The sequence below is a fragment of the Lithobates pipiens genome, unplaced genomic scaffold (genome assembly GCF_037356315.1).
Source record: "Lithobates pipiens isolate NorthernLeopardFrog02 unplaced genomic scaffold, aLitPip1_a1.2 Scaffold_8, whole genome shotgun sequence".
Taxonomy (NCBI): Eukaryota; Metazoa; Chordata; class Amphibia; order Anura; family Ranidae; genus Lithobates; species Lithobates pipiens.
In genome coordinates this window covers 328,986,180-328,998,985 of record NW_027507903.1, presented here as the reverse complement: position 1 = coordinate 328,998,985, position 12,806 = coordinate 328,986,180, and the positions used below count along the sequence as shown (strand labels likewise).

Genomic DNA, 12,806 nt, shown 5'->3' with positions numbered 1-12,806 from the left:
CTTAGTTCTTGGAATGCCTGGGTTGGGTTCTGAACTGGTCAAAATCAGCCCAGCAGCTGGTTCAGCGCCTAGAGTACCTTGGGTGGGTAAAGGCAAAGGTTTTTTTTGCCACCACCGATGGTCGGAGCTATGAAAAACCTCGCCTAAATCATAAAGGGGAGAAAATATCCCTCCATTCGCCTGTGCATTAGGTTAGACCACTACAGAACAACATTTTTTCTTTCTGGAACAAGGCTGTCCAGGCTCTGGATTTGCACATGTCTCTTTGGCTGACCGAGTCTGTTGGTGAATGATGGTCAAGAATCTGGAAAAAGGAAAGTCCTTTTTACCTGTTGTCTGGAGGGTGGTGAGGACAGACACCAGTCTCTCTGGATGGGGGGCAGAGGAGGCCACCGTCCAAGGAGGGTGATCCTGGAAGGAGAAGAGCTTGCCCATCAACATTTTTGAGATTCGGGCAGCTCGCTTGGCCATAAACTTCTAGACTTCCAGACTACAGGGATGTCCTGTGAGGGTCCAGTTCGACAACGCCACGGCTGTGGCATATATCAATCACCAGGAAGGCACCAGGAGTTGGACAGCCCAGAAGTAAGTGGATCGCATACTGACCTGGACAGAAAAATGTGTTCCATTCCTATCAGTGGTGTTTATTCTGGGAGTGGAAAATTGGCAGGCGAACTTTGAGTCACCAGCAGTTGTTTCCAGGGGAGTGGTCCCGAAATCATTTAGTTGATCTGCCGTCGATCACATCTGGGGGTTCCAGATGTGGGCCTGCTGGCGTACAGGTTCAACAGGAAACTAGACAGTTTTGTGTCCAGAACCAGGCCCCCGCTTGCATTAGGGGCAGATGCCTTAGTAATTCCGTGGGATCAGTTCTCTCTGATCTATGCCTTCCCTCCAATCTGGCTGTTGCCAAGGCTACTGTGCAGTATCCGGGAAAAGAGAAAGCCGGGGTTTCTTGTAGCTCCAGCCTGGCCCAGGAGGACTCGGTACGCACAAATTGTAAGATTGGCAGTGGGAAACCGTCCAGATCTGCTCTCACGGGGCCTATTATCCCATCCTGCTTTACGGTCTCTAAATTGAATGGTTTGGCTATTGAAACCAGGATTTTAAAAGATCGGGGCATCTCTGGGCCAGTATTGTCTACCGTGGTAAATGCCAGGAAGCCAGTCTCTAGGAGTATCTACTATAGAGTCTGGAAATCCTACATTGCCTGGAGTGAGGCCAGGAGATGGCATCAGGAGAATTCTGGCATTTTCGCAAAAAGGGTGGAAATTAATCTGGCTTTAAGTACACTCAAAGGTCAAATTTCGGCCTTGGCAAGTTTTTTTTTTCAGAGGCCTATTGCTGCTCACTCCTTAGTATGAACATTTGTACAGGGGATGATTTGTGTGCTTCCCCCTGTCAGGCCACCTCTGTGCCCATGTTAATTTAAGGCAAACTTTTGAGCCTATTCAGCAGATTCCTCTGGTGCTTTTGACAAGAAAATTAGTTTTCTTGGTTGCAGTGACATCGGCCAGGAGGGTTTTGGAATTGTCAGCTTTGTCCTTTAAAGAACCATATTTTGATCTTGCACCCACAACCGTAATTTTCGCCTAAAGTAGTGTCCCGTTTTCATCTGAATCAGGATGTCATTCTCCCTTCCATTTTTCCAAATCCACAACCTACAGAGGAGAAATTATTTCATTCTCTTGATGTAGTACGAGCTATTGGGATCTATCTGAAGATGTTGGCTCAGATTCGGAAGACTGATGCTGTTTACGTTGCCCGAAGATCCCAAGAAGGGACAGGCAGCACCTAATTCTACTTTTTCCCAATGTATTTGCCAAATGATTTTTCAGGCGTATGAATTAAGGGGTAAGGCCCCACCTTTTTCAGTAAGGGCACTTCTCTACCAGGAGGGTGAGTGCTTCATGGGCAGTTAGTCAAGCATCGATGGCTCAGATTTGCAAGGCTGCTACTTGGTCTTCGGTGCATACATTCACTAGGTTTTATCAAGTGAATGTTGCATTTGGACGCAGTGTACTGCGAGCAGCAATATAGATCCTGTTCTGATTGTGTTTTTTGGTCACAATGGGTTCCCTCCCCTCAAAAGCATTGCTCAGGGACGTTCTAGTTAGTTATTATGGCTGCTTTGTGTCCCGTAATGTACGATAAAGAAAATAGGATTTTTTTTTCTACAGTTTACCTGTAAAATCCGTTTCTTGGAGTACATCACGAAACAGAGATCCCTCCCCTCTTGTATTGCTTGCTACAAAACTGAGGTCATTCCTGAGTAGAAGGTGTTATATTGATTTGCCAGTGCCCATTTACCTATAGGTGGCGTATAACTCAATTGGTTATTATGACTTCTCTGTGTCCCTTGATGTACTCCAAGAATTTTTTTTTACAGGTAATCTGTCAAAAAAAAATCTTTTTTTCCTGCTAAAAAAAAGTGCATTCATTTTTTGGTTTTTATTTCTTTTAAAGGTGAGCTTATCATTTAAGCAAATTATAACTAAACTGGGTTGACACCGCACACAAATCCTGTGTGCTATCAGCCCACAAAAGAAAGTTGTGAGCATTTCTGGCAAATCTGCAAGCATTTTACTGGGTCTTTATCCACTTCCTGCCTGTAGGATGCCATATGATGTCCTTAGGTTTAAGTGGTGATATCTGGATGATGCCTGCAGCTTCAGGCATAGATATCTTAGTTTTCACCTACCGATTCCCTCTAATGTAAAAGCCATCCTAGCGGCTCTTCAGCCGCTGGATTGCTGTTACAGGCAGCGGGAGGGGGTATAGCGCCTCCGCATGCCGCTCTGTACTCTCTGAGCTCTCCCGTGTAATCTGGAAGAGGGAGATGAGATCTGGCGGTGGCAGATTACCATAGAGCTTGTTGACGACTGGATGGTCCCCAGTCATCTCTGTGACCCCTAGGAGGCCGGAAGCCACATCATGACGTCGCTTCTTGCTCTGGCAGATGTAAATACTGCTATTCTTTTTCTCCTAGGCGTAGCCTTTGGTGATTTTTTAAGTACCGAAGTATGGCGCCATTCCACGAGTGTGCGTAATTTTAAAGACTGGCATGTTCGGTATCTATTTACATCATCCTTTATATTTTGCCAAAAATTGGGTTATATATGTTTATTTTTTTGGATTAAAATTCATTAGTGTATTTATTTTATTTCTCAGAAAAAAATGCATATGAAAAATTGTTGCTCATCTACTGTGTGACATAAATTGCAATGATCACCATTATTTCTGTAGGGTCTCTGTTAAAATATGTGTGTGTGTGTGTGTGTGTGTGTGTGTGTAATTTTTATATATAATAGATATGTGTGTGTGTGTATATCTATATCTCTGCACAGAAACAATGGATATAATTTTGCAATTAGTATTTTTTTAACCACTTAAGGACCAGAAGATTTCCGTGTGTGTGTGTGTGTGTGTGTGTGTGTGTGTGTGTGTGTGTGTGTGTGTGTATATATATATATATATATATATATATATATATATATATATATATATATATATATATATATATATATATATATATATATAATATATATATAATGTATGACATTTTTTACGTTTTGCAGCCCCTAACAAATAGAAGGTGTTGGTCTACCTTTTGTCTGAGACCTCTGCAGACTCCTCTAGAACTAGTGCTAAATGATTTCATTATGTAAATGGCTACCAACCAGAAGAGAAGGGTAGATCAGTTCATGAGTTTGGTTCCTTGCAGTAGTTAAAATTAAAATCTGGTAATAGACTGCTTGGAAGCTACATGTAACATTTTTTTTGTAAAGTGCTGAATTTCCAATGGGTAAAGAAATGGGTCAGGTGAATTTCTATAAACATAATGCAACCTTGTTTTGTAGCACCCAGCAAGCATATTTCTCAAAATTATTCCAATAATTGCCCCTGTATAACCACTGATCTCTTGTGCCCCGCTGTTGAATAATTTCGCAATTGATGGATGCTAATTCAAATCTCCCCAGGTGTTTGATCAGTATGTGAAAACCAGGGCGGAGGAGGAGCGGAGAGAGAAGAAAAACAAGATTATGCAGTCAAAGGAAGACTTCAAGAAAATGATGGAGGAAGGCAAGATTAATACCAGGTATACACTTTGCACATATCTGACTAGTGTATTAATTTACACACATTTATACAATGACTTGCATTCATGCAGGTTATATACAGAATTATTTAAAACCGCTTTTGCCACCCCCAACTTAGTGTTACTAAACCCAGGACCCTGCATTCACACTACCTGGTCTCCCACAATATGCAGAACATGGAAATGCATTTGTTTTAGTAAATATAAACTGCTAAATACCTTTTCTCATGAGCAGTTAAAGCAGTATTGTGACTTCTATCAGTGTCCAGCCCAGCACTGGTTAAAGCTTGTAGGATTTTTTTTTTATTATTCTCCTCTGACTGTCCTACGAGGCTGCAGGACCCCTGACCCTCTGTCCACGCAGTGCTCATTGGCCCTGTGTTAATCAGAAACGCCCTTCCATAAAACAAAGCAATATATATCAAACTGGGTATGTGCAGCTTGCCCACAAGGCTCTGTTCTATCAGGAGTTGGAGTGGAACACACATATGGGTGTCACCACGCACACCGTGGGTGTGTAAGAGCAATATTTCTAGGTCCATCATGCACTGTTGCCTCTAAATTGGCAAAGCATTGCTTATGGGTAGTTTTTTTTTTTTTTTTTTTTTTTTTTTTTTTACATGCACCCTCAATTTTAAGTCTTAGTATCTATTTCTTTTTTATATATCCCAGGACACAGAGTTAGGCTAATATTCATTACCTGCTGGTTTATACATCATCTCCAGGTGAATGGACACTGGTAGACCAAAGGTCTTTAGACAGGAAGTGATCCCCTATATAACCCCTCCCATACAGGAAGTACTTGATTTTTTTACCAGTGTCTGCAAGGTGGATGGCACAGTTGTTTGAGCTCTCTGAGCTCCAGGTCTCTAGTCCCACAAACGGTCCTTAACCACTTAAGGACCGCCACATGTAGAAATACGTTGGCAGAATGGCATGTACGGGCAGAAGCACGTACCCATACCTGCTTGCCTTCCAGCGGGTGGGGGGTCCGATCGGACCCCCTCCCACTGGCTGCGGTGGTCCGTTTCGCTTCAGGAGCGATCTGGGATGAGGGGATGGCCGTTGGTTTCTGGCCATCACCTCTCGATCGCTGCTGGCGAATGAGAAGCTTCCCCTGCCTGTGTAGTGTAAACACAGGCAGGGAGGAAGTGATGTAATTCTCCTCGGGGTGGTCTTTTTGACCGGACTTCAAGGAGAGGACATAGTAAGTGCACCAATCACTATGCTGACATGTAGGTGCACATAGGCACACAAATCACTCCGCAACAAATTAAGGTGCTCCATTAAAAGACTCCCAGATTAGGATAGTAGAACTATCACTACATTGAAGCACATTTTCTTTTAATCCTTCCCTAAAATGTTACTAAACCCAGGACAAACCCTGCATTTACTATAGCTGGTCTCCCACAGTACATAGTACATAGAACATGGAAATACAATTATTATAGTAAATATAAACTGCTAAATATCTTTTCTCATCAGGAGTATATAACAGTCTTGTGACTTCTATCAGTGTCCAGTCGACCTTTTGACTAAGATCAAGTGTAGTATCTGTTCTTATCAGTTGCCAGAGTAGTCACTATGCGTCTCCCATGTGTGGGTGAGAAGCAGAGGCAAATCCAATGGTGTCATTGCACCTGGAGGGACGGTTTCGGTAGAGGTCACGCCGTGCTGCTCAACATACTGGGGACTGGCGAATGATTGAGTCTGAGCCGTCCAGAAGGGTGCTCCTGGTGAGGATGGGTGCTGCATCGGGTCTGATCCAGAGGGTCAGGTCCCTGGCCTTCTGGCCTAGATTGGGGTAGTTCTAGCTCCGGACAGTTGTTTGGGGGGAAACGCTGGCTCCTCTATAGCTGTGAGGGTGGAGCAGTTGGTACTTCCCGAATGTAATTAGGTAGAAGTGATGGGAGCGACTGTGGAGCCTGATGGCAAGGGCTCTCACCAAGCTCACAGAACTTCATGCCTTCCTCCCTGGGGTGGGGGCCGCTGTGGTCTGGGTCTTTGGTCAGGGTTGGTCTTGAAAGTCTCTATGGAGTATGTGTTCCTGGAGTGGCAGTCCAGGGGTGCCATAAAATCGCTGTGAGTGAGGGTCACTCTGATTTGTGGCACCACGGTCACTGCACCATATAACACGCTTTTTTTAGCACCTGCTTGTTGGGCCGCACCTTTTTGGCTGGGACCAGAGGAATTATTTATTCCTGGCCAGAGGGCCCTGGTCATTGTATGGCCACCTTTTCACACTCCTCGCCACTTATTCCTTCCCTACTTTATTTAATTCCTTCGTCACTTTTTTTATTTTTACATGTGTGACGAGTAGGGTGTAGGTCCTCGGGCCTGCCTTGAAGTCTTGGGAGGGGGATGGACATGGCCTTTTGGCTTAGTTCACCTTCTCTCATGGGGTCTCCCTTCAGGTGAGTCCCACAGAGTACTTGGGTGAGTCTGTTTCGGCAGACCCCCCAGAGAAAGGGGTCCGTCTGGTTTCAGCCAGATGGACCAGTGTAAGTACCCTTGTTCCCGTCTGGAGCCTAACGCCCCAGGGGATTAAGGGCAAGGCCCTCTGATTTTAGAGGGCTTGTGTACACCCGTTGCACATTTGTGTCACTTCTTTATGTTGTGTGCGCATTTTTTTGGCACCAGGTGAAGATTTGAGTGTGTTTTGCACGTCATCGGCTTTCAAAAATCAGTGTCCAGCCGAGCACTGGTTAAAGCTTGTAGGAGAAGTTTTCATTCTCCCCTGACTGTCCTATGACGCTGCATGACCATTTGTCTGGACATTGCTGATTGACCCTGTGCTGATCACATGCACCCTCCCAAAAATAAGAAAACACTCCCCTCTAGCATTATACATCAAACTGAGCATGTGCAGAATGCCTCCAATGCTCTGTACTATCAGGAGATGTATTGGTGACAGTATTAACCACTTAGGTCTTTTTAGATCTTCCCTCATTCTGAATCTCTTCCAGTTAGTCTAATGTATCTGACAAGTGAGGATAAATGTTTTTTCTCCCCTTTCCTTGAATTTACCTTTACTTGAATCACTGGTAAAGTAATGTTTTCTAAAATGATGACACTTTATACTGATACACACTCATTTTTACAGAATGACCTTTAGTGAATTTGCAGCCAAACATGCCAAAGATTTTCGTTTCAAAGCCATTGAGAAAATGAAAGATCGTGAGACCTTATTTAGTGAATTTATGATAGCAGCAAGAAAGAAAGAGAAGGAAGACTCCAAAAACAAAGGAGAGAAGGTAAACTGGTAGATCTCTCATAATTCGTGCTGCTGACAAAGTTTATTGTGCTTTAAGTTTTATGACTGCTATCCAATTAACTTGACTTTCTGAATTTGTAGTTCTTTAGTCTTATTTTTGTGTGACTGATTCTTGATCATTTAAAATGTGATGACTGTTCCCTGTTAAGGAACTGAAGCCGTGCCCAAAAAAAGGCAGGCTGAGAGAAAATGACTAGTAATCAGTATTGCCTGTAGCCTACCTGCAACTGATCATTTTCCATTACTAACTTACCATTCCTTGTTCTGCACTGTGTGTAGAGCACTGGTCTCCAAACGGTGGCACGCGGGCCAGACCCGGATCTTTGCTTGCCTTTAGCTAGCCCTTGGGACACTATTCCTTGAACTGATATGAGACTGTATTCCTTCATTCCTTCCTTCCCCTTAAGCCAAAAATAACTATTCATCCCACTAAAGTCATCCATAGATGGATCGAAATCTTGGCTGGATAAGCAGGGACTGGCCGAGAATTTGATCCATGTATGAGCAGGCTGGTTGTACCAAAGTTGATCCATCAAAAACAATATGTATGGAATGGCAATTTCTTGCAACTTTGTGTGCTACATCCAGTATTAGACCAAACAAGCAGAAAGACCCCTAGTGGTGAACTTTTGAGGCATGTACAATAATAGAAATATATAGTATGTAAAGAATTTATTACATTTGTAAATACTATAAAATCATAAAACAAAAGGAATGCTTTAGACAGAATAATCAACAATTGTACAATACAGTATCGAAAAAATGACTACAGATGGGATACGCTGATTTTTTATTTATTTTTTAACCATGAGAAATAAAGCTTCCTGATAAAGATCCATGCACTCAGATTCTAAAGGGGGTCCTGTGATTCGGTTAGAGCGGATAAGTGTGAGATAATGATAAAGTGAAACCCACCCACCTGGGTGGGGAGAAAGTGCTGCAAAATATGATTAATTTGAAAATTGCTCCCAAGGGCCTATAAGCAGTTAGAAAAAGTTGGGCCGAATAGAATATATCAAAAAAAGTTTTACATTGTGTACAGATATTTGAAAAAAAACATGAATTAAAAACTACATGAGCTCTGGTATGCATGATATGAGTGTGAGCTAATGACCACAAACATCTGGTGACCTGGATCTTATATCCAATTTTTGCTGTTCTATTCAATCACAAACTATATCTGGTGAGTGTATTTTTCTGGTATTGATGGAGGGTCACACCTTGTGATTGAAGCACTAGAGGAGGGAGATACCCTGAATCTTATTACTTGATATTTCTTCACAAGATATAATTTGAACTAATTTTTTTTTGTTTTTATATATTTTCAATGTTGGACTCACTATTATTATTATTGTACAGGATTTATATAGCGTCAACAGTTTTACGTAGCGCTTTACAATGTAATATAACACTTTAGGTGTTTTGAGTTCTTTGATATTGTATTGAGCGCTGCAAATTTTTTTTTTTTTTTTTTGTCAAATTCTTTACATGGGATTACTACCAGGGGCTGCTAGCAGTTATCATTGTGTTCTGCTGGTCAGGAAGGCTCCCCAAGCCCTCCCTCGTGGCAGTTTCCACTGTGGGAGGAATTCCCCCATCAACACTGTTAATGGGGAAAATCGAGCAATTGTTCTTTCCTTCTACCCATAATGGAAGGAAAGAAAATTTAATCATCTATGGCTTGCTTAATTCTACTGCCACTGGACATAGCCTGACCCCTGTAAAGATTAAAGGATGGTAAACTGGCCCTTTGTTCGGAGACCTTTGATGTAGAGGACACCATCCTGGTAGAGGCAGGGTTTTGCTTTCTGATGTCAGAGTTTCCAGCTAGAACAACATTGAGCAGCACAATAGTGGTATCACCAGATCTCCAGAGACTAGCAGTCAGACACTGCAGTGTCATAGATTTCACACTGAAGATATACAGCTATGATGTCTAGGGCACTGGAGTGCCAAGGCACCCTCACATACCAGTTAGTGCACTAATAATTTTCAGAAGGAATTCCAGACAAAAGGTATATTTTCAGGATAATGCTTATAGACCATTAACATTTATTAAATTAATTGGTTTTAAAAAGCGAGACTTTACAAACATGTTATACTTGCCTGCTCTGGATTTGCACAGAGCAGCCCAGATCCTCCTCTTTTCGAGTCCATCTTCGCTGCTCCTGGCCCCTTCCGCCTGACAAGTGCCTCCATAGCCCAGCAGCTTACTATGGGGGCACCCGAGCCAAGTCAGAGCTGTGTGCATCCATTCAGACACAAAGCCCCGACCTTGGCCCCCTCTCCCCTGATTGGCTAACTGACTTTGACGGCTGCGGGAGACCAGTGGCACCGCAAGTGCCCCAGCCCATGGGGGATAGTCCCGAACAGCCGAGGGAATCGTGGACATTGCTGTATGGAGAAGGGATCGGGATAAGTATTGGGGGTTGCTGTGGGGCCTGCTACACACACGGTTTTTAATCTTAATGCATAGACTGTATTAAGATGTAAAGGCAAAAGTTTTTTATAACTTCAAGTTCCCTATAATGTGGCAGTTCACTTTTTTCCCTTCCACTTTAATTTTGTTTCTGATTATGGTAAATAGACCATATTGTCCAGATAATTCCCCCCCCCCCCTTTTTTTTCTAACGTATACATGTGTGTGTGAGAGATATATATATATATATATATATATATATATATATATATATATATATATATATATATATATATATATAATAAAATCATTTCAGAGGTCTATGTCATCTCTGTATGTTTGTTGCAGACAGCTGCTGCTTTTTGGTGCTGAACAGGGAGCTCACGGCAGTTTGATAGATTCACTGCTGCCAAAGAAATTATGCGTTTGAAAGGGTTAATCTGCAAGTCAATAGGCTTGTTTCAGTTACTGCATTCTCACAGCTTGGAGTGTGCTCTTCAGGTGGAACCCTTGAGTGGCATCGGGCCCCCTGCCTCCACTATAGAGGCTGATTGGCGGGGAAATATCTTGTGTCATGTTACGCAGAGCAAATCTACTCTCATGATTATATAACATTTCCAATTTGAACACCTGCAGCTTTCTCTCCTATACTGAATCTTGTGAGAGATCAAAACGGTATATTCCTGTTACATGTTTGTTGGAACTTGTTTTTATGTTGCTCTCAGGTTTTAGCTTGAAATAGAAACAAAGAAAAAGAATGGCACTTTAAATGAGGCTTATTGCTGGAAAAATGAGTATGTCTAGTAAATATATGATAAAACCTTTATTGTATCAAAAGCAATTCCGTAGTCTAGAAATGCATGATAATGTTTTCAAAACATACATGACCATATATAAAGACATATTGGTAAAAATATACAATAAACACATACACTGTATACAATGATGATACATAATTATACATATTTATAACGGAGTACACGCTGTATAAAAGCCGAACTGTCTTGGCATCACATGAATGGAAAAACTCTACGTGTGTCACATTCACTCATCGGGAGTATGGATGCAAAAATTAATTCAGGTCTTTTTTGGCGGGGGGGGGCCCAATTGGGACACAGCTGGCTGGGCGCTATGCATGGCACCGAGATGGGACCACCCAAAATGGGCAGGGATGAGAGACACTGCTGCGCATCGCAGCTCCAGACAAACAATAAGGAACACCCCTCCATCCACTCCTCCAAAAGACCCAAATGAATTTTTGCATCCATACTCCTGATGAGTGAATGCGATTCGCGAAACGCACCTTTTTTACATTCCTGTGATGCCAAGACAGTACGGCGTGTACTCCATTATAAATATGTATAATTATGTATCATCATTGTATACAGTATATGTGTTTATTGTATACTTTTAACAATATGTCTTTATATATGGTCATGTATGTTTTGAAAACATTATCATGCATTTCTAAACTACGGAATTGCTTTTGATACAATAAAGGTTTTATATCATATATTTACTAGACACTCATTTTTGTAGCAATAAGCCTCGTTTAAAGTCGCATTCTATTTCTTTGTTTCTATTTCATATTGCCAGGGATGGAGGCTTTTTACCGTGGACTGGTCAGGTCACACTTTTTTCCTTTCGGGTTTTAGCTTGGGTCTTCACTGTTATGTGCTTTGTTGCACTGCATTGCCATTCATTCCCATTGATTTCACAACACACATGCGATACAGCACATGGTACTGTGAGTTTTGGTAGGCTGCAAATAGTGCTGGCATTTTTTTCCGGTACATTAGGCAGCTCATACAAATGATTGTGATCCCTTAACACAACACACATTCGCATGTGCCATAACACGCTTTAATGCACCACAGCGATATGAACCCAGCTTTAGAAAGGAAATGATGTCTCAAATAAAACAATTGTGAGCAAGCAGGCTCTTTATTACAGAAGAAACATGCAGTGTCTCTTATGCAATGAAATAAGCCTGCCTGCTCAGTTAGAATGTACAGTTCATATTTCATCGCGGTGTTTGTGTGCCGAGATGACTGAACTCCTGCACATGTGCAGGAATGACGCCATCTCACGCCTGTCAATCAAGACAGCTGAGGCCCGGGACCCGGAAGAAGTCTGTGAAGATGCCAGTAAGACTTTGTGGCCATCGGACCGTTGAAGCAGAGGCAAGTATTGTAAACTTCAGTTTCCCTTTAATACTACTTTTTATTTTGGGCCTTTATTTTGGAGCCTTGACATTTAATTTGGTTTAAATTGATTTGTATAGACAGTTTTTATGTTTTTTTCAAAATAACATGTTATCTTTACCTTCCCTGCCTAATGGTTTTGCACAGAAAAGCCCCGGATCCTCCCTCTTTTTGGGTCTCTTGCCAGTGCCCCTGGCCACTCTAACTTGCCGAGTGCCCCAATAGCAATTTTCTAGCTATGCGGGCACTTGTGCATGCTCACTAAAAATCCAGCTCTGTGTGCTCTTAAGACAGAGACCTCGGCTTGTCCCCACTCCCTCCTCATGGGCCATGGCTTCTGCTGCTGTGTCTGAGTCAATGAAGAGAGACTCTGCTCTCATGCACATCATTGGATCAAGAGTGGGCTCGGGTATCATTTCTGCTTGCAGATAAGCAAAGCAGAGCGCAATCTGAGTGTAGTAGTTTAACAGATTTATGTGGCAAAAGAGCTTCTTGTGGGATGCAGAGCAGACCGGAATTGATGTCGCCAGGATGTCAGGGGGCAAGCTATGCATTTTAAGGCCGCCCAAGCCTGCTAGGTTAGCTTGCGAAAAAAGTCTTGTGTGTCCTTGAAATGCATAGCTCTGCCTCCCAACATCCAGATGACCTTGTTTGTGGCCTGCTCTGCATCCTACAAGAAGCTCTGCCATCTTGTTTTCCACTTGCTCATCTAAGCGGTCTTCCAGCCTGACATTGGTTTACCCTTTTTTATTGGTTGAACTAAGTGGACTTGTCTTTTTCTTTTTTCAACCAAGTTACTATATACTTGAA

General features: G+C 42.4%; 1 protein-coding gene across 6 annotated transcripts in view; it reads left to right on the top strand.

The window, feature by feature from the left end:
- TCERG1 (transcription elongation regulator 1) overlaps positions 1–12,806 on the top strand; it is a 136,965-nt gene that overhangs the window by 86,536 nt on the left and 37,623 nt on the right. For all 6 annotated transcript variants that reach the window (XM_077472999.1, XM_077472998.1, XM_077472997.1 and 3 more), the window contains 2 exons: positions 3,981–4,099; positions 7,203–7,353. In XM_077472999.1, the coding sequence (XP_077329125.1) occupies positions 3,981–4,099; positions 7,203–7,353 (270 nt within the window). The remainder of the gene's footprint in view (positions 1–3,980; positions 4,100–7,202; positions 7,354–12,806) is intronic.